The 22,033-nt window shown below is 43.7% G+C and overlaps 2 protein-coding genes across 8 annotated transcripts in view; one reads left to right on the top strand and one right to left on the bottom strand.

Moving 5' to 3' along the window:
- Positions 1 to 3,699, top strand: part of caskin2.L (CASK interacting protein 2 L homeolog) — a 45,265-nt gene extending 41,566 nt beyond the window's left edge. The window contains exons 18-20 of one of the 2 annotated variants that reach the window (XM_018233951.2): positions 360 to 1,871; positions 1,948 to 2,200; positions 3,218 to 3,699. In XM_018233951.2, the coding sequence (XP_018089440.1) occupies positions 360 to 1,871; positions 1,948 to 2,200; positions 3,218 to 3,308 (1,856 nt within the window). In that variant the 3' untranslated portion in view covers positions 3,309 to 3,699. 2 annotated transcript variants of the gene reach the window in all.
- Positions 3,700 to 5,164: 1,465 nt separating this feature from the next.
- The window catches only part of tmem94.L (transmembrane protein 94 L homeolog), a 27,961-nt gene continuing 11,092 nt past the window's right edge, over positions 5,165 to 22,033 (bottom strand). For 3 of the 6 annotated variants that reach the window (XM_018234226.2, XM_018234224.2, XM_018234227.2), the window contains exons 5-31: positions 21,142 to 21,278; positions 19,753 to 19,949; positions 19,362 to 19,513; positions 16,066 to 16,168; positions 15,891 to 15,977; positions 15,168 to 15,284; positions 15,018 to 15,074; positions 14,822 to 14,926; positions 13,857 to 14,282; positions 13,466 to 13,760; positions 12,758 to 12,931; positions 12,531 to 12,633; positions 12,042 to 12,259; positions 11,672 to 11,847; positions 11,436 to 11,574; positions 10,384 to 10,499; positions 9,721 to 9,820; positions 9,526 to 9,634; positions 8,788 to 8,977; positions 7,706 to 7,783; positions 7,301 to 7,386; positions 7,129 to 7,210; positions 6,591 to 6,739; positions 6,376 to 6,470; positions 6,203 to 6,296; positions 5,954 to 6,124; positions 5,165 to 5,789 (exon numbers count right to left, since the gene is read on the bottom strand). In XM_018234226.2, the coding sequence (XP_018089715.1) occupies positions 5,717 to 5,789; positions 5,954 to 6,124; positions 6,203 to 6,296; positions 6,376 to 6,470; positions 6,591 to 6,739; positions 7,129 to 7,210; positions 7,301 to 7,386; positions 7,706 to 7,783; positions 8,788 to 8,977; positions 9,526 to 9,634; positions 9,721 to 9,820; positions 10,384 to 10,499; positions 11,436 to 11,574; positions 11,672 to 11,847; positions 12,042 to 12,259; positions 12,531 to 12,633; positions 12,758 to 12,931; positions 13,466 to 13,760; positions 13,857 to 14,282; positions 14,822 to 14,926; positions 15,018 to 15,074; positions 15,168 to 15,284; positions 15,891 to 15,977; positions 16,066 to 16,168; positions 19,362 to 19,513; positions 19,753 to 19,949; positions 21,142 to 21,278 (3,829 nt within the window). In that variant the 3' untranslated portion in view covers positions 5,165 to 5,716. 6 annotated transcript variants of the gene reach the window in all.

Below are 22,033 nucleotides of genomic sequence, written 5' to 3'. Positions count from 1 at the left end.
GGAAGAATGTGTTAAAGCTCTAACCTCTCTATAAAGAGGCATGGCTGTATACCTGTTGTACAGAAGAATCCAACACGAGACCTTGTTCTACAGCTGACCTTTGTTTTGGCAGTAGATGCTGTAAACACAGTGATCGCTAGTGTAGATAAGTTCTGCCTAGTGACAGCTTATTATATATTACTGAAGTACCAGTACTTTTCCAACATGGGTTCTGGGATGTATAGTCCATCTCTATCTTCCAGTTGCTGGTCAACAAGTAGGCAGTGGTTTTCAAAAGTAGAATATTATTAAAATGAACATTATCAATGAGGTTTCAAGGGAATTTAGGACCCTAATGCATCTTTTTTTGTTGATTACAGGGCATCAAAAGAAGCTTCTTTTGGGCGTGAAACGCTTGCTTGATCTTCAGAAGGGTTACCCTATCGGGGGAACACTAAGACGGAGGATTCTAGGGTCCCAAGACACTGTTGCTGTTGTGGAGTCACCTGAAAATGGAGATTTCCCAATCACACCCAAGCTGCTGACCTTTCAAGGAGCAGAACTGAGCCGTGAGCTGCAAAGCGCCCTGACTCGGGGGAATGAACCGTTGTGTACAGGAAGGAGGTCTTTCAGCCAGGAGAGCATTAGCTCTCGTTCTCAGGGTTCCGGCCATTCCCAGGAATCCGCTTCCTCTTTTCCTGTTCTGCCTCTTCACCCTCAAGGAGTAGATGTAAACCTTCCAGAAAGGAATCACCCGGAAGGGACAGACCAGACCCTTCATCACCACCAGGTGACCAACGGATGTCTGATTCAGCCAGAGCCACCTGCACCCCCACCCAAGCCTGCACTTAAAAAGCGTTCTCTCAGTGCTTGTCGTTATGCATTGTCTGATGGAGAACCAGAAGAAGAGGAGGAGAAGAAAATAGCTACACCTGGCACAGCGACACTTAGCTCATACGCCACCTTAACTAGGCGTCCTGGGCGCAGCTCCTTGACTAATGGGCAGCCGGAGAAAAAGGTTCAACGTAGCCAATCATTTGCGGTTAGAGCACGTAGAAAGGGGCCTCCTCCGCCACCTCCAAAAAGACTCAGTTCCATGTCCAGTGTAGAGGGACAATCTCCTGAAGGACAGAGCTCAGTAAGGACCATTGCTGCACAACTAGAGGATATGGGAAGCGGGACAGGATTTTCTGCCAGCACCAGCAAAGCCCCCCACACAGAAGTGCTGGATGTTTCTGGAACACGCAGAAGGACTGTGAGTGAGTCTGCTGCTGGACACAGTGGGAGACTTTCCCTCCCTTTGACCACAAAAAAAGATGAGGAGAGGAAGGAGGAGCCTATTTCTTCACAAAACAGTTCTAGTGAGAGCATTCCTTTTGCAGAAGAGGGTAATCTCACCATTAAACAGCGCCCCAAACCTCCTGGGGCCAAGTTGGAGCAAGAGGTCACATCAGAACTCATTTCCACTCAAGAGTCACAATTACAGTCTGCTGAGACTCAGCTTCATTCAGAGACCTCTGCCATTCTCGCTAAACCTGTCCCTGTAGCCTTACCACAGCCCCGACCTCAGATAGCAGCCAAACCCCAAATTGGGCCAAAGCCAGATACAGGGGCCAGGGCACCGCCAGCCACATCTACACCAAAGAATGTGGAGCACGATTTTAACCTTACAGAATCAGACACAGTAAAGAGGAGGCCAAGGGTGAAGGAAAAGGAAGAAGAGAGTCCCAAGGCAGCACTGGCAATCAGTTCTTCATCTCTCATTCCACCACAAGAACCCCTGACGCAAGATACTTTGAGGGCCAAAATAGCAGATATAGATAAAAGACTCTTGAGCTTTGAGGTAGTGGAGGATCCAGTGAAAACAAGTGGAATAAATACAAGGAGCACAGGTATGGCAGCTAGAGCACTTTAATGAACATTCTTTTGAAACCCTACAACCCTTTTAACCGTGTCTTGTCATTGTAGGTATCTCCGTCTCTCAGACTCATCTTGTCATTTCTGGCCCCCAGCAAGTTTTACAGAAACCCTCTAGAGCAGTAACTGGTCCTTTGCTCCCTGCCGGGTCTATTCTATGGGATAAAGAGTCAGTGGCCCCAAGCAGGGAACGGACTTGCATTTCTCAGCAGAGCATTTCCATTTCGGACCAGGGACCTCCAGTATTTACCAGTTCGCTACAGAACACAGGGGAACTACAAGACCCTAGGGAAAAAAGTTGCAGGTGAGATCTGGGGGATCCATTATACGTCTTTTCTTCTTTAGGAGGCATAGAACCCCTTCTTACCATTTCTGAACTGGCTAGAAACCAGTCTGCTGTGTTCACAAAAAACTTTTCTTGCTGGGACCCCTGGTCACAATACAACATGATTCTTTAGGGCTTCTTCCTATTCTACTCTGATCTCCAGTAACTTCAAACTACTGTAGAAAGAAGGCCACTTAATAATGTCTCGGATGTACCTCTGTTTGGCTGGGTCAGTTCCAAGGGTGCTGAATAGTTTTGGGGCTACACTTAAGCTGGCCATACACAGGGCCCATAAAAGCTACCGACAGACCGAGTCAACAGCTTATTGGCCTGTGCGTGGGGCCATCAGATGGGCTTCCCTGATCGATATCTGCCCGAAAGTAGGCCAGATGCCGATCAGGCAGGGTTAGAAATCCCGTCGTTGATGCGGTTTTGTGATCCAACCGCCCGTATTGCCTGCATTATGATCCGATCGTTGGACCCTAGGGCCCATGATCGGACTAGCCTGATAACTCCCCCGTCAATGTGGGCATATCGGGGAGAGATTTGCCAAACGAGCGGATCTCTTAATTGTATGGCCACCTTTACAAGCACCAAACAAGCTTACACCCATAAGTCCTGCACTATTTTGCAATGGCTGCAGTTTATGTAAGGTTTCTATTGATATCTTAGGTACTGTTAGCTTTGGTTTACTGCCAGCATTACTTTAGTTGTGCAATTTATTTTCTCTGGAGTGTTGGCCACTTGTGCGCTACCTCTGGAAAGTGATCAGCACTTAGATAAGAATTCCTCCTGTTAGAATGAAGCACACTCCACAGCCAGTACATAGAGCCTGAGTATTAGATACTGTATGGAACATTTGCACTTACCAAGTAAGCTGTGGCGAGTACAATGGTTTGAACTGTGGTCAAGTGTCGTTCATTCCGAAGTGCTGGATGAAAAATAAACATGAAATAAGAACACTAGGAAACACTCACAGTTTGTTTGTTCTTGCAGGGAAACTGTGCAACTAACCAAGAACATCCTTGACGACATCAGCACCATGTTCGACGACCTAGCTGAGCAACTGGAAGCCATGTTGGATTGAGGCCTATTTTATTTCTTGACTCTGCTCAGAGACATAAGTCAGTTAATGGCTCCGGATATGGCCGGAGATAAATATAACTGCCAGAAACCCTGACCGTGCCTAAAGGAGAAGTTATTTCCACTGCGGTAATGCAGTGCTCAGTATCCGGGTGTCACGGGGGGGTTCTAGATTACTAACAAGTTCTATTTCGTGCTTGTTAATAGCTGCCTTTTTCACAGTACAGTTATCAGTCGCTGCTGTTTCGCTTTCCACGTTTGCATTTCGCTCAATGTTAACGCTTGAATGCAAATATCTGGAAAACTGTAAAAAGACGTGTGGTTTTTGTTAAGAAAATATTTTATGTTAAAAGTGCTTTTATATTTACATATCTATAAATATGGTTACTAATCAGTCTTATCTGTTGCCTTGTTTTAAGCCAGTGTAATATATAAGGTAAACATATGAGTTAGGTATTTATTTTTTTATGCAGAATTTCTTTTTATTTGACATTTAAAATCGAGCGCAGAGAGCAGTGCTAGCAGGAACAAGGCAGCCCTGTGCTCCTTTATATTTTGTACACACCACAGCTCTCCCTTCCACATCTGAATGACTTGCAAGTTAGGGAGTGGACAACCTTGCTAAATGCAAGCAGCACTGTATTTATTCAGACCCTTGCACTCCAGTGACCACAATGGGGAAGGGTACAATGTGCAAACACATAGCAACATTTGTCTGTACTTTACACCCTTCCCTAAAATTTGTAAATGACCCCAACAAAGTCCTTTGGACTCCAGCTGATTATTCCTGAATTAGAATCCATCAGTTAAGAGATTCAATGCTGATAAATATAAGGTCATGCACCTGGGAAGTAAAAATATCCAAGCCACTAGGTAAATCCATTATGGAAATGGACCTTAAGTCCTTGTAGATGATAAACTTGGCTGTAGCAAGCAATGGCAGTCAGCAGCATCAAGGGCAAATAAAGTCTTGAGCTGTATTAAAAGGGGCATTGATTCAAGGGAGGAGAGGGTCATTCTTCCACTGTACAGAGCACTGGTAAGGCCTCACCTCGAATATGCCGTACAATTTTGGCCTCCAGTGCTCAAACAGGACATTATTGAATTAGAGAGGGCCCAGAAATGAGGGAAGATGGTGGAGCCAGCACTTATATTAAGGAGGAGGAGGAGCCAAGAGGCATCAATCTTTCTGTCCTGCCTCCAGAGGTGAATCAAGACAAAACCCTGACGTCTGCACTGACAGGAGGGCCGACTAGAGAAAAGGGCAACTAAGCTGGTAAAAGGTATGGAAAATCTTAGCTATGAGGAAAGACTGGCCAAATTGGGGTTGTTCACGCTGGATAAGAGGTGCTTAAAGGGGTGGTTCACCTTTACATTAACCTTTAGTATGTTACAGAAAGGGAGCAGTGTCCACCTCCAATGAGGACAATCAAAGAACTGGGTTGCAGACTGTCTTTTTCTTTTTTTAGTATCCTTTCCTCCTGGAAGACCCATTTGTGGAAAGGCCTGGGCCTAGGGCAGCAGAATTTTAGGCAGGCAACATGCCACCCAACCACACATGCATTGGTTTGGAAGCACTGGGCGATTTGCAGGAGATGCAATAGTCTTTAAAATCTCCTGTGCACCAATGCCCGGACCTGATGCTGAACATTTGCGCATGTGCACAAAGGAAGGGGACAGGGGCAATGAACAGCAGCAGGCCTAGGGACGCCTGCTAAGTAAATCAGGCCCTGGTTAACCCAGCAAGTTTTGTTGCAAGACTAGGGATGCTGGGAGTTATTTAACAGTTCTAAATTTTACAGTGGCTGTGGCCCGGGGTATGTAAAAGCATTCAGTAGCTCAATCTGCAACACCCGTGTGTAATCACATATATATATATATATTTTATTTACAAGTAGTTTTTATACAAAGCACATTATCCACAATTGATAGAAAATATTAATCATTAAAAAAGTAGCCTGTTCAATTCATGCTGACCATGGTGAGGTCTAGTGGTTCTAAAGGACACTGAAGTTCATATTTCACTAGATAAGCCATGCAGGCATGTGGCACAGGTAGGAGTCGCTGTGCAATACAATTACAATCCATGCTGCAGGTTGTTGGGAGGGTTAAAAGAGGGAAATGCTATCTTCCCCTCAAGTTATCAGTGCAAAGGGGTCGTGGACTGCGCTAGGGCAAAGAAAAGCTGCAGACAACTCTCCAGCTGCCAACTGTCTGTAAACAAGCAGGGAGAGTGCAGAGGCACAGAAGGTGGGAAGGAGGCACAGGTGGTGAGGGCTGGCTTTTTGGTGAAAGAAAAGCTGCATCTTCTAGGATTGTTGGAATTAAACAATACCAGCTCTCTCTGCCTCCTTCCTCATCCGTCAAGGGGGTCGAGAAGTATTCCTCATGGACAGCACGTTGAAAAAAGGATCAGAACGGAGAATTCATGCCAAGTTTGGTTTCAAACTGAAGCTTCTGCCGCTTTTGGTATCGCACTCGTACCCTGAGGGAAAAGACAACAAAGTCTGAGCTTGTAAAAAGGACAAAGGCAGTGTCCACCTGCTGTTGATTTAGAACTTACAGCATCTTATAGCTAATATTGTGTGCTGGGTGTTATAGTAAAACAACTGAAACATAAACAAGGTCATAGTAAAGACAGACTTGTACCTGATTTCATGCAATTTGACCAACTCATTAATGACAAGGATAGCAATCAGCGAAAGAGTCCCCAGTAGCCAGGTCAAAAGAGGGATGTCCCAAAGGTGAAAGGTCAGGGGTGTGTCCTTGTTTGTCCAAAGCTGCAGGTCAAGACCAGCCTGTAGTCCCTGGGCCAGAACCCTAAATAAGAGCAAGAGTTGGTCAGACTTGGGAAAGCGACTATTACCTACTCCATTTTTCTGCAAGCTCCATACTCACAGCACAAGAATAGTTGCACTCCACCACCAATTGCTGAAGGGGCTTCCCTTCCACAGCGGTTTGGAACGATGCACGTGACTGATGGAGATAAATACTGAGAAAGAGGAGATACTGTTGTGAATATCTGTGGGGATAAAGCCCTAACTTTTCAAACTGTAAGTATCTTTGCTCACCAATGTGCAAAACAATGAGACAAGCGGAGAGCTTCTGTGCAAGCAGCAGAGCACCAGAAAGGGAACCAAACCAGTCCGGGGCAACGGCAGAGTAACTGCAGGAAGGGACAAGGTGATAGGTCGAGCTTTTTGTTAAGTTAAATATGAGACACAAGAACTCAAACACTCCATTAAACAGAAAATTTCTAAATGAGACCATGACTGCCCTCTCCTACCTGTATGTGGCAATTCCTGAGCAATTGGTGGAGTTGCTGTGGGAGGAGATCTCGCAAAATCTCTGCAGTGAGAACCAGAAGCATGCCAAACAGCAGCAACAGGAAGGAAGGAATTTGAGCAAGAAGCAGAGCAGAAAGTAGTGCTGCGTCTATCGAAAGAGAAAATGCCCACGTCATACAAATGATCGTGGATTCTCAAAATCCAAGGGAAAAAATGTGGGTATGGATACATTGAAAGGATACTAAAGTAGCTGCAGCTTCACCATGGAGTTGTCTAAGGCAGAGCCCCCAATAATGTTTTACCTGGGTGCCACATTAAGATGTAGAAAATGTTGGGGGTTGCCAAATAAGCTTTATGATTGGCTGTTTGCCTCATGTGGACTGCTAACCAACAAGAAGCTGTTTGAAGTGAAATTGGGAGCAAAAGGAGTAAGTTGCTCACAAGCCACTAGTTGGGCATAGTGCTCTAAGGCAACCAATACTAGAATCTATTTGGCAAAATGTCTGCATTGATTATTATCTCTGAAGGTACTTTTACCTTTTTTGGGATTGAACGAAGGTTTTTTCCAGTGGCTACACCCATTATAGAATTATCTGGAGGCTTCCCGAGCAAAGACACACTGCAACAAGAGAAGTAAAAAAAAACATGATAACATGTGTGGTCACACAATGCGCGGTGAATAAACAAACTCTCATTGTACTCATCTCACCTGAGAAGGGGGTAGCAAAAGCAGGACAACCAGAGAATGTCTGTAGTACTAAGAATAGGAGGCAGCTGTAGCAAACAAGCCATAAACTAAGAGAAAATAGACAAACACATTAATGCCACATAGTGAGAATGTTTAGGGTCAGTGGAATCGTGGAATCTATTGAATTTGTTTTTTTCTGTTTAGGGATCCCTGCTGATTAGATGTGGAAAAGGTGAGAACCAATCTGGAGGCAGCACTTAATGTCAGCTGGCAGTTTGTTATGGACATTGCCACTGTGTATGAAAGTTCTATATGGAAGGTCATACACATTGCAGTGAGGCAGACCTAAATTTGAAGGATAGGCGTTGTCTAGTATTTTTTCCCTTTTGACAGGCAAGGATTGTTCCAAGGCTTAGGTTTTCTTACCTGGACAATAACAAGGGTGAGTTGGCACTGTAGAAGGAACAGAAAGCATTTCCTGATACCGTACGTAGAATGGCGTGCCTGGGGGATGCAAAGCACAAATAAGCATAATAATACACATATAAATTAGAAAAACATTTGTACAAAACTTTGCCAGTCCACAGAATTTGCTATGCAACATATTGTTGGTTGTGTATAAAGGTGGCAATACATGGACAGATTAAATCTTGCAATATACATATATGCTTATAATGTTTTCTTATATTAGGCAAATGTTTATTTGGGGGTTGACTTGCCCTTTAAGCCCTTCAGACTGATTTGGCAGCTAATCTGCCCATGTATGGGGGACGCCTAGGCAGGATTGATTTTCCATCAGCTAGAGGTCAGCATCTGGCCCTCAACAAAGCTGCTCGAGTTCTGCATGGCTGGGAAGTAAGGCAGGGCTCCCCCTGCTGTTCATAAGTATGATTGTTTCCCTGCAGAGCAGTTAGGGACCATCTGACAATTCCTGTCCACAGCAGTAAATGAAGGGAGAAATTCACTGCAGGTTTCTTATAAAAATGGTACACATTTTTTAATTAAAGTAAATTGTAGATAGGTTTCTTTTTCATTAAAGAAAGTAAAAATTGGATTTTATTATATTTTTCCCTTTACATGCCCTTTAAACACACTGCACTGTCTGATAGGAACCAACCAGCAGCTAGGCTGACCTGATGGGGAACTAAAGCCTGTCTTTGCTTGTGTGACTGCAGAGCTGTGATTGGCTATTCCCATTCTACTGTTTCTGGCAAGGACCATTAGAACATGAAACACGGGCAGGGACTATGGTTCCAATAAAGAAGCCATTTGTAAAGAAGATGATCATTTTTAGCCCAAAGTGAAACCAGTAACCTATATAGTTCATTATCATCTTCACCTACAAGATGGGAGAGATTTTCAATTGTACTATATGTCTCATTTTTTAACATTTAGAAAAGGCAGAAGAAGCACCAACATTCAGAACATGGTTGGATACAGTGGAGACAACTAAAGCCTTAGATTGGAAAAGGAGAGTAGTTAAGATTCATAACAGACAAGCATCTGACCTGTTCAATAAGCCGGATAATGCCCACACACTCCTCTTGCCGGAAGGATATGGAGCAGGGCAGGCAGTTCAGGGCTGCAGAAATCTGAAGGGGGGAAAGTTCTTCTGAAGCTGTTGTCTGTAGGGGGCCACTTACATACCCAAACATCTCCCAAGAACAACGAGATGGATACAAAGGGTCCAAACAGATACTGCAAGGGATAGACGTATCAGTCAGAGAAATGATGGTGCGGACAGACTTATAAAAGGGCAGTTAAGGGGGTGAGATTGTAGCTCTAGCGCAGAGAAGGCCAAGACCAGTGATACACATTGCACAGTACAGGAGGGAAGGTTGTTGTTGCATGGAGCAACTACCAAAATGGCTGTCATGAAGAGAGAATGTTTTGTATTATCTTTCTAGGCTGCCATTCTCCAATGCGAAGCTAAGAACTTTATATTAAAGTGAGACTCATATTTTTCTGCTTGTCAAGTCTGGAAGTGCCTAGTTGGCAGCTTTTATCTGTCCGCATGTGGCCAACTTAACTGTAAATAGTATAAAGAAAATAGGATAAATGACTAGTGCCAATGCAGGGTGCAACGGAAAATACCCCAAAATTGTACTAAGGGCTGAATTGACAGGGGATAATTCTGGGGACATAAATGGGGAATAAATAAGAATAAAATGCATGATAGAGCTGAAGCAATAACACAAGGAAAGCAGGTAAATGAGGAAAATAACAAGATAAGACAAATAGCTGACCTAATATCACTCTCTAAGAACAGGCCGCTGTTCCGGATACTTGCCGAGCTCCCTATGCTGCATGTCACCTCTCTGTATTCCTGCATGATCTGGATCATCTCGCACATGGCTGAGAAGAAACAAAAAAAAAGAAACATTACAAACAGCCTGACCATGATCCCCACCCAGTCACATCCATCTCTTCAGTCATCTTACTCTCTTGTGTGCAGTCTGTAAACAGCGGGACCAGCAGAGGCACGTTATCAATATTCTGCAGGTGAGGTCGAACCTGGTGGATTCCCCGAGGAAGCTTTGCCTAAATGCAAAAGGAATTTGAAATATTTACACAAGAGTACCATCACCATGCTTCCCCTTATACTGACATAGTTTAACAATTCTACGGCAAAGAAATTATGTTTTTCCACAGCCATTCTACTCATCATGGCCATAAACATTTTTTCTGTTTTAAAGGTAGAAAAGCTGAAAGTATCACTGCAATAGCCCCATCAGAGCTCAGTTAGAGCTCATAGAGAAGTATACAAATCTGATGCAGCCCAACTGAAAGTGTTGACTGGGGTTTTTTATAATTACATTAAATTATATGGGCTATAAAACAGCAGAACTATGCACCGCACACAAAGTGCAATATAAAACCAACCCAAACCTCCTCCTCCTTATTAAGGACAAGACCCTTACCAAATGCCTGAAAAATGGAAAGAGAGAAGCTCATGAACGAGACAACAGTTCTGTACATGGGCTGATATCGCATAGAAACTGATTACTTATGTAGAATAAAACTAATGCAGATCTTAAGGTGTTCAATCAAATTGGAGCTTAGTGGAGCAACATTCCCCTAAAGAGAAACCTTTGTTCACCAACCCTATTAGAATCCTCCAGGAAGCTTGGGACATCACTGTCTGTAGGCTGGAAACTTATCATATCGGAGTGACCTTCATCTTCCATGAGAAGTAGCCCTTCAGCATCCTCTCGAGAGGCTAAAAGTAGAGAGGCATTAGTAAGGGGTTAGTAGAAAAAAAAAAAAAAAAATGATAAAAGTTTCTTTTGCTTTCTTCATCAGCAAAAGAAAGAAGTTTATGGTCAAACAAAAACTTCATTACATCTTTCATATGGATTGGGTGGAATCCACTACAAACAGAACAACTCACTGATAGGTTCTTTTCAACATGGATGGGTTACATATCTTCACTACCGATACATATCAGACATCTTACAATGTATGCATTTAGACATACTACATGGTATGATACAGAAATACTGCTAAATAATACTACTGTTCAAGAGACGGAACAATATATCCAAAATCTACACTGTCCACAGAATCAGAATCCACAGTCGCCCCCAGGAGCCACCATATAAATCAGATGCTAAGTAAGAGGTGCTATTAATTTACTAATTGATACCATACATGTGGGAAGTATTGTTGTGCAGATTGTTGCTTTTAAATTGATAGCGGGCAATTCCCATGCCTCACAATGTAAATGTATTTTTCTGGCAGTTTGTTCCCACAGAAGACAAAGTACCCTGTCTGCCATTGTCCTAAATCAATCTCATCCCACTACTTAATCTCCAGTTTTCTATATAAAGCTGTTCTCTTTCCATGGCTGAGCATAAGTGGGGGGTTTGTTCCTTAAAGACAAGGTAGTCAGGTGTAATAGAAAGAATGGGAAAATCTACCCAAACTTTTTTTTTTTTTTTAAGTATAACATTTCATTTGATTACTAGGATGTTTTCTCAAACAATCAGAACAAAAAAAGCAACTATACGGTGTATGAGCCCTTGCACATTCTCTGTCTGTTTCATCTGTGGGCTGATTGGCTGGAGAGAGTACATGATTGGTCCATGTATAGCCTCCTTAAGGCTGGCACTTCTGCCCGGAATTAGGAGAGAACAACCTAGGAATTATTACTCACCCTGGTGCAGATCATCCCGCAAAGAGCCTGCATGGCTTGGGCTAGATGGGGGCACTTCAGACCCAGGTCCGTCCCCATTTGGGGTCAGAGATATATGACAATTCCATCCTGTCTCCAGACCCATCTTCTCTGCAAAGACCTGACAGTAAGAACAAGAATAGAAAATAATTCATGATGTCACAAAATCCATCAAGCTCACAAAAAAGGCCCTATATGTACAGTATGTCATTACACACCTTGCTCCGTAGCTCGTCCTCCATAGAGAAGTATACAAATCGGATGCAGGCATTTACTAACCCATCGATAAGGCGAACAATATCCAGCCGAGCCTGATACTGTGAGGAGACCATTCCCATGAAGATCTGGCCACTCAGAGCCTGTGTGAAATCCTCTATCACTTCCCCAATACCCTCTGGGTGTACGGGGAGTGTACAGGAAAACGAGAGCAGTAATAAGGGATAGATGAAGAGAGAATCAGAGGAGGCAATGAGGAACTAGCGAGAGCAGAAGGCCAGAATGGTCAGGCATTGTGTAAGGTGTAAGAGAGACAAATGAGATCCCAGGGGGAGCATTTGCTCTCATGCAGTATGAAGCTAAGACACTTACCATCAGAGCTCCAGCTGTCATGTCTGCCTCCAGGTTTCAGGGCGATGCTGCCAACAAGATCACATGGTGCAGAAAGGGCATTGTGCCCCGGGGCATGCAGTAACTCTATGCACTTTCCATGCAGTTGAGGAGAAAGGGAGAAGTGCATGGGTTTGTAAGAGAAAGCAGAGCAGTAGCCAGACAGACAGGCTCGTTGGTAGAAATCCAGCACCCTCTTCCTAAAACAGGAAAAATGGCAGAACTGAAAGCACTGTACAGAAAGATATAGGCACACAAAGAGGCAAAGCAGCCAATCAGCGGCGAAGTGCACGGAGAATGAAGATAGCAAGCATTTTTTCTACAGCTTACTAAATATAGGCATAGTTCTGCTCATTGCTAGGATATGGTCTGGACACAAATATGGAGACGTGACAATGAGTGGCAAAAGGTTGGATGTGGCGGGGTTTATTAAAATAATTTGAAAAAGTTAGCTGTTTTAAGAGGTTTTACCTGTCAGAGCCAGACAGAGGATAAATGTCAGTTCCATCCCAGAAATCTGTGCAGGCTTCCAGGATAATGTCTGCAGATCCATGAGACAGCATCTGCTCGGTGTCTGAGGGGGAATTACCACAATATATGGGAAAGAACAGACAAAGTGAGAAGCAGGACAAAGACAAAACTCATAGCAGTAACAGGTGTGGTTGGGGGCATTAGGGAACTGGGTGCAAGGAACTCACTAGTAGTAACATCCTTGACAAAGAGGCTGATCATGTGACTAAGAGGGGGTCTTCGCCTGGCTGATGTGGACAGCTTCGACAGCAGATTGTCTTTCACAGCCTCGTCGCTCGGTAGATGGTAGAGAGCAACATGGTTCTCCAACTTAAAAAGGTCCTTGGCTCCTGGGGTAAATCCTAAAGATGAATTGTTGATGAGAGATGACATAAAGCAAAAGTTTGCAATTATATAGTCAAGTTGTCATAATTCTCCAACGGCCGAGGAAAACATCACAACCAATAACATTTTTCTTGAATTAGACCAATGAAAGTAAACTGTAAATCTGCTGGTGTGGGTTACTGGAGCAAGGCACATTATGCCATTATCACTATAATTCACAGTGCAGCTCCTCAGAGAGCAAGAAGTGCTCTGCAAAGGGATGTCCAGGAATGGAGGCGTTCAATCAAGAGAAAGGGTGCATGGTGGAGAAGCTCTCCAAGGAAAGATAATAGGTTCTGTAGGGGAGAATTCACAGAGTGGATATGTTCTAGGAAGAAGCAAGGGCACTACATCAAGGAAACGGAATCTCCAATAAAGAGCAAGGGCTCTGAGGGGCAGGTTTACAGAGAGGCGGTACATCGCAAATAATTGCAAATGCAAAAATGACTATAAAACCAAATTAGCTAAACATGATAAAAGCCCTATTGGGAACAGAATTTACTACATCTCACCAATCAATCTGGAAAAATCGCAGAGGCCCCAAGGAATATGCCCCGGCAATACCGAGCAGTGCATCTCCTGGAGAGCAATGTGTCTCAGATGATCAGAGAAACGGCAGAGAGTGGCGGTCACTGCTGGGTTACAGAGGTTTAGCAGTACGTTAAGTCCTAATGGTTTCAGGGAGCTAAGGTGCAGTTGCCAGTTGGACTCATCAAATTGGATGCTCTGTGGGTTTTGCTGGTCCTGGGAAAGGCGCAGCATCTCTAGATGGCAGTCGCACACATAATCATCCATTTCACTATTGCCCTAGGAAAAGTAAAACATAATCAGAGGCACTGTCCAACAGCATAGAGACCTCCCTGGTGGCATTTAAATAGGCCATGGTTTCCTAGTTCATCTCACCGGTCCTGCTGTCTCTTGGCTGAAGCTGACATTGGACCCCGAAGTGTGTTTGGTCCTGCTGTGTCCCTTGCGTGTAGGGTCAGAAGTCTTAGAATCCCCTTGTTTCTCTGGGGTCTCCTGCTCATTCACAAATTGCATAGCATCCGTGTCTGCCAACAGAGCCACCATCTCTTGTGGCTTAGGGGATAATAAATTAAAAGGCACATATATATAAGTTATGAGCATCACATAAGGACTAAGAATATTAGGCCATCGCCTCACCTCCTCCTCAAGATCAGCCTGGCAGTAGGATCTTAGGGACATCTGATCAGTGCCATCATCATGCCTGTCAGTGGTCTGATCAACCCTTCCGCTGAAGAACAGGACAGTCTCTGGGCTAGGGTTGGGCCAAGAAAGCACCCCTTGCTTATCCACACAGCACAGAACCTAGAAGAGCATCAGTACTCATTTATAACCCCTGAGCCATTTGTAACGGACCATTAGCAGAAAAGCTCTACTAATATGGCACTGAATTAACTGCTAATCATGCAGGAAGTCCTACTAATATGGCACTGAATTAACTGCTAATCATGCAGGAAGTCCTATTAATATGGCACTGAATTAACTGCTAATCATGCAGGAAGTCCTATTAATATGGCACTGAATTAACTGCTAATCATGCAGGGAAGTCCTGGTAATATTGCCCTGACAGCTGCTCATCATGCAGTTTGGTACGGAATCCACTGCTGATCACGTAGGGTAGCCCTAGTAATATGGCACTCAATCAGCTGCTAATCGTGCAGGGAGACCCTGACGCTGTCGTACCACAACCCAGCACCCCTCAGGTGCAAGATGACCCCATCTGCTTTTTTTCTAACATTGTGGCCCCCAGTTTTCAGCCTTGCCCCGACCTGATGTGCAACACCAGCACAAACATCACATTCAATGTAGGTCACAAACAGACCAAAATAGATTCTCTCACTCACTGTGACAGATCCCAAGCCATGCAACAAGCTAGATGTGTAGGCCAGAGTTTCGCTTTTGCCTCTTAGGACTTGCAGGAAGTGGGAACACACACATCGCATCATTTCCTGTGAAAGAAAATATGTCTCATGAAAAAGGGTCTCCTGAGATAAGAACTTAAACCTATTGGCTGCTTGGTTTCCTCTGACTGGTGCTCACCTGTGTAGACACGACCTCTGTATAGCTGCTGAGGGTATCTTCAGAAAACTTGGCTATCTGCAGGGGGTGAGAAGTGCCATACTAATACCTTAGAAAGAGGAAGTAACAAATGAGCAGTAAATAACAAATATTAACAACAATCAGGCTCACCAGGGAGGTGGGAGAGTTCATGCTCATTTGTGCCAGTGCTCGTGCTTCCCCAAGTGCAGTGACCAGGATCCACATGACGGGGAAAAGAAGTGGCAGAACAGGGAGAACTGCATTTACCTGCCAACATTGAATAGGTTGCTGTGTGTTAGATTTCTGGTAACTGCAGAGAGACCCAGTGCCTAAAATTGGTCATACATGGTAAGATCTGCTCATTCAGCAGGTTGGCAAACAAGCAGATCTTTAACAACGCACTGGGCCTAGGCCAACAATCACATCCTATTAAAGGCCATGGAGCCACACTGGTAGAGAACTGAATCAATACAAACCAATACAGGATTTTCAAGCCAGCAAGACATTGGACAGTACGTCCAAGGGGCAGACTTGGCAGCTTTAAGCAGTCACATTTACCCAGCCACTTTTTGTGGCTATGAATGATGGCTTATTTCATTAGTTATCCCTTTAGTGGGTGCCTACTGGAAACTGCAGAGGAGAATTCCCTGACCCCAAATTATTCAGCTATTCAGTCTGGTTTATTCCTTTGGTTCATTTGATTTCCATGTGCTGGAATCTGCAGAGAGGTTTCCCAGCCATTGAGCCTTTCCAGCCCACCTACTATACTCTTTATATGAGTATTTAACATTGTATATTCTCTGTGGTTATTTCCCTATATGCTAGTATGCTACCAACAATTAAGACAAAGCCCATAAAAGTAAATGCTATTACCTGAAGTTGTAGCAGAGCATAGGGCCATGGTGGGATGCCGGGAGCACTAAAGATAAGACGTAAAGCATTGGTGATAAGGAAGGCAGCCTGGAGGTGACAAAACAGACAGTCACAACTTAACACATGGAGGAAAATCAGTGTTGTAACTTAATAGCACATTATATCTACCACTTACCACAATGCTGGGGACAGCATGCATTAGCATCACTGACTGAACGGTGTATCGCTCATTATCCAAGGCTGTTACTGGCCGAGACAAGGCCTGATCCAACCAGCTCCTAATATGAACCGAAGAGAATATGAGGATTATACCCAGGAACCGGTACATTATTTCTTTCTTCAAAATGCTTTAAGATTTGTTTTTAGGTGAACTAGCATAATGTGCCCAGGGTCACTAGGACTAAAGTAGAAACTAAATCCAGGCTTCCATGAGTTTAGGGACAAAGAAGCACTTAGACAGCTTAACGAGTTGAAAGACTCATTAATTGTAGGGTAATATAATTACACGCCAAATTTACTCAGCGGCTAGTAACCAATAGCAAACAATTATACTAGAAAATGTGGTCTGCTGATTGGTTGCTTGTTGTTACAAGACCTAAAGCACAAAGGATATCGTCTGTACTCACAGTTAAATTTCAATCACTTCAATCACTTGGGGGACACAGGAACAGTGGGGTATAGCTGTAACACTAGTAGGCAGGATGCAAAAATGAAAGAACTTAGCTTCTTCTACGCTAGATCAACCCGCTCCCCTTCAAGTCATGCAGACCTTGTAACAGTTTTGTACCAAAGTAAAAGGAGTTTAGATAAATTAAGGAAATTAGGTAACCAGTAGCAAAAGGAACAAGAAAGAAAAATAACAAAGGCCTCAAATCCAGGGAGGCCCCCAAGTGATTGAAGAAAAAGATATTTAATGGTGAATACACAAAATATCCCTTGCTCCAACATCATCTTGGGGGACGTGGAAGTATTCAATGCAGCCTGCAGAACAGAACCTTCCTGCCAAAGCGAGTGTCAGATACTGTAAAAAACTTAAAACTGATAAAAATTAAAAAAATGAGTGGACGGACGTCCATGAGAATTGCTTTGCAAAGCTGCTCCGCTGAAGCCTGATTTTGGAAGGACCAGAAAGTGCTCACACCCCTAGTGGAGCGGGAAGTAGAGCTTGGAAGGAGGGCCTCACCTATGGGCAATATAGGCATGCTGAATAGCTTCCTTGATATATCTAAAGATAGATGCATTAAGGCTAGTGCCACACGGGGGCTGAAATAAGCAGGCCAATTTCAGAGGGCAGTAGCCTCCCCTTCTTTTAACATCTGCGACCGTTGTGTTGACTACAGCACATACAAAGGGGCTGAAATTGGCTTTTCATATTTCAGCAAGCTCATTTCAGCCCATTGAGTCAGAATTGACGGTCTAATGTAGGAGGAACTTGAAGGCCCTTGAGGGATCCAACAAATGAAGGGCCAACTCAGATTACGAGGGGCTGGAAAAAAGGACAGAAAAGTTATCTCCTGATTTAGATGAAAGACTGATAACACCTTGGGACAATGTTACCTGGAAGCTGTACGCTTGTGCATGAGCACACAAATTTTGATCCCAGTGCACACAATAAATTGAGGTGCGCACAAAAGAATTTTGCATTTATGCTGACCTGCACATACAGTTTTTAAAAATGCACGCATACCGTAAGTTTAATATGTGGGCACAAAATACTTTTTTTAGTGCACATACTGTAGCCGAGAAGGAATTTGAGGGAACATCGCCTTGGGTAGATAAACGGCAAAGCATAGTACTGTCAGGATGAAAGACCAGGAAATGGGTCTTATATAACAGGACACTGAGCTCAGAGACCCGCCTTGCTAAGGTAATTGCTATGAGGAAATCAGTTTTCCAGGCAAGCCAAGGGAGAGGCATGAAGGTCATAGGTTCAAAAGGATGCCTTCGGAGTGCTCGTAGAACCAGGTCTCACAGAAAGGACAAGGAAGTCTACCCCTTGTAGGTTTTAGCATCCAGAATAACAGCCAGGAGCTCTTGAAAGACGTCTAACGGACGAAATCCCAGATTTGAGAGACCACAAGGAGAGTCACATTGAGAGCAGCAAACTCATTATGTAAGGCAGGGAAAACTCCTTAAAGTCCCAGTGAAAGTTAGAATACCACTGCTGGTAAAAATGCCAGGCCCAATAACAGGTTTAGCCGATAAAGATTTGCGCATGACAGTAGTAGCCACTGCCATCACCTTGGTGAAGACTCGCAGAGCCAATGTCAGGCCAAATGGGAGTGCTGGGAACTGATATTGCTTGTTCCAGAACGCAAATTCTAAGTACTTCTGATGGAGAGTATGAATGTGTAGATATGCATCCTTTATGTCGAGAGCCACAACGAATTGTCCGGTATCATGGCTACTATGACCAACCTGAGGGACTCTATTGTTAAAGATCAATACTGGGCAGAATGACCCACCCTTCTTGGGGACTATGAAAAGATTGAAATAGTAGCCTTTAAAGTGATCTCCAAGGGAAACAGTGATGACATTTGTGTAAAATAGACTAAGGATCGGAGATCATGTTCTGAAAGGCCCAATGTTTTGTGAGATTCTAAAGGAATTCTGGACATAAATAAACAGCGATGAGGAAGAGGAGAAAATTCCGGGTCCAGTAATGCCTAGTTAAACCACTGCCAGCAGCAGCAGCAGACGTCAACATTGCAACAGGTTTCTGTAATAAGTGGCTGAGTAATTCTAACAAATCCTGCTTCAGGGAGAGCTTAGGAAATCATTGGACACGGAGTGATGGTTGTACACAGCTGCTTTGTCAATGCACTTGAAATTCTGGTTGCTACTTGCCCTACGTACTCACACCTCACCTGCCACAATGTAAAAGCACAAATGAGCTCATTAAGAAGCCTTAGGCTGTGCTAGAACTTGCTGCGGCCCATAACCAGGTATTTGTACTGCCTGTTAGTCTCAATAGCTCTTCACGCAGTTAGAAGTGTCACTCTAGAATGGCTTTATCATACACAAACCAAGTGTTTTATTTTTACTGGGGGGGAGGGGAGGTCACATGCCATGTATTTCTGTGCCTACGAAATTCTGACTCTTTTTACGTGTATTTAAAGTGACACCAACCCCCTCATCACTTAAAGCTCTTGATTTTAGTCCAGCACAGATTTTATCCTTTTGCTGCAGTCAACATCCCCAGGTTATCTAAAGAATACATATAAGACTGACTGCAAAAAGACATGAGCTAAATGCACTTTAAAGGGGAAATACAGACTACAAGAAGGGGTTATATTGTGTGTGACTAGCCAATACAGACAGATGTCCACATCCTGGAAAGTTCCCTACCCAGAAAGTAGGAGGAAAAGATTTCGCTCTGATTTTCATATACATACTGTATGCCAATACAATCATCAAATGTATTTACTATCACTTCTGACCAGAATTCCTCATGAATTCTGGAAGGTTTACCTGACATTGTCCAGAACCGGAGTTTTGCTGACACGGAACAGATGATGCTGCTGTGGATCCTGAGGGACCCTCTTGCCCTCAGCTCTGGGTGATGGCGGAGGAGTGAAAGGGGGAAAGAGGTCACCTGGTTCTAGGACTATGTGTTCATCATCCTAACATGGGGAACAAAAAATGCAGATAGGTCAGTGATTAAATTTGCAGCAAGATAACCAAAATCACTGGCTTTTAGCTTTAGACTGTTGCATTCTGGGTTGTTAAAACCAAGATTCATAATTTTTCCGTCAAGGTCTGTTGAATGGACGTAGAAGAGGATTTGGATTAGATATATGCTACTTTACAAATTGGGGCTCCCCTGTAATCAAGCACAAAGGAGAGTTAAAGATCTAGTTACCTTTATGCCCCTCACAGAGGCAAACGATTCCTGCCCAGGTCGCAGGGCGATCACATCTCCATCCACCAGCAGGCTGACCGGTAAGTTCACAAGTCGCCCATCTCGATAAGCCCAATGCAGGGACCATGAAGGGGCTGAAGGCATGTAGAGATCAGGATACAGAGCATCCCCCCAAACAAGTCCTCTCCTAAGGATATCTGTATAGGTAGAAATCATTGTACTAATCAGATTCTCACTACAGACTCCAGAAATCTGCAGAGCAGCACATTAAAGGTTCCTTTTTACCTGTCACTACCAAGGGTGCCCTGGTGCATTACAGGCTGTGGGGATTATAATGAATGATGGGGTAGTAATCTAGTGCCAGAATTGTGGCTGCCTCATACACAATTACCACTCTCCAGAAATGGCTGAAAGACCACTTAACAGAGACACTTGCTCAGGCCAACCAGCTGTACCCCTCCATTTATGGGCAATAAAGAGACTCTAGCAATCCACAGTGCTGCATTTTTTCTTTCCACCCTACACCACTCAGTAGCACAGTATAACAAGGACAGTTTAGTGAGCCATTATACATTTACAAAATAAAATTTTCTGTATGGCTATTACTGCCTGGATAAAGGATACTCTCATGTATGAGATAATTTGCAATGCTAAGCTAGCATTTCATAATTTCCATGGCCGCCACTGGATGCATCAGATTTCCATTTTAAGACGAAATATGATTTTTTTTTTCTTTTGCAACATACCTATAAATTATCTACATGTCCACTCTTTGACATGCAACTTAAATTTTTTTCCTGCTTTACTGCTCTTTTCCTGCTTTACTGCTCTTAGTGCAGAGGGATGCAATTACTCCTGCTGACCTCCCTAAAAAAAACACCTTTTATAGGAAAATTGTTCCTCCCACTGGAGGTGTGAGCAGGTAGAGCTCACGCTTCTGTTGGGTGAAAAACAATACTATTGCCCAATGCAGGTGCAGACGCCCATTTTTGGCGACACATGCAAATAATAAGAGAGTGTCCCACCTTCTCACTGTGCACAGCGTGTGATGTCACAAACGTGCATAAATGAGCTAACTGGGAGTCTAGCTTAGTGTCCCAACAGTAGTCTACACTAGGAGCTCCCACAAGCATGGGAAGCAAGGAATGCTCCCTACAAGCATTATATACTCAAAATAGTAGTTTCCCCCCAACTGTTGTGCAGGCTCTATAATCCAGCACCTCTGGTGGGGGGAAACAAATTTCCTATGATAGGTGCCCTTTAATAATGCCCTGATTCTGCAGAGCAAGAGTTTGGTTATGCCAACTGTAGTATACAGCAGTTTTGAAGGCACAAAGTTAATTGTAATATCTGCTTTCTAAAAGAAACTAAAACCTAGGCAGCAGTGACCTTTAATGTCATTGATGATCTTTATCAGTCTCCTCTCCACCTCCTGCTGCTTGAGGATCTCCAGTCGCCTCATCAGGAACAGATCAAGAAGCAGCAGCATTAGCAGGGCACAGGCATTACCCACCTCCGAGCCCTGGCTGGAGAAGAAATACAGGCAGTTTAACAAGTCTCCATTTACAATCCAACTGCATCTTGCCTGCTCCTTGTTCTACATCAGCATGAGATACTAAGGAGCATTGCAACTCAGTTTGTCCTTCACAAAGTCCTTGAAAATAGCATATGGCAGGGAATGTAATAAAAAGGTGCAACATTTGCTCAGGTTATATAATATAATATAATAACCCACAGCACCCACTCAGCAGTTGCTCGTCTGCAAACATCGGACTGTTTTGGGTTCTCAATGCTCATGTATTTATCCTCATCTTGTTTTAATTCTTACCTATGGGAGGAGTGGCATTTCCCAAGGTTCTTCTTTTGTTATCACCACTTATTAGAACAATACTATATTCATGACCTGCATGCCTTTCTCCCAATATGGCATGTAAGTTGGTATTGACATTAGACTGACGGACATCCATTAGAAATAGATTGGCGAGATACATTTTGCAGTCAAATAAGGATTCCTGCATCTATTCACAAACACAGACCCTTCTAATGTGGGTTTCTTGTATCCCTGACAGAATAGAAAGTGATGAAATTGTACAAAGAGATAACATTGTGCACTAGGAGCCCCACAATTCTCTTGTACTGCTTCAAACTTCTTGATGTTTCTCAAGCATTGAAAATCAAATGTCCTCATGAAATGATGATGATTACCACCACTGCAAAGAGCCAGGTACCAAACCAGGGGTGACGTATGAGATTACCATGTATGGGCTGCATTTATAAATCT

The sequence above is a fragment of the Xenopus laevis genome, chromosome 9_10L, assembly GCF_017654675.1.
Source record: "Xenopus laevis strain J_2021 chromosome 9_10L, Xenopus_laevis_v10.1, whole genome shotgun sequence".
Taxonomy (NCBI): domain Eukaryota; kingdom Metazoa; phylum Chordata; class Amphibia; order Anura; family Pipidae; genus Xenopus; species Xenopus laevis.
Note: the sequence above shows the minus strand (reverse complement) of the source record. Positions and strands in the feature narration are given on the sequence as shown.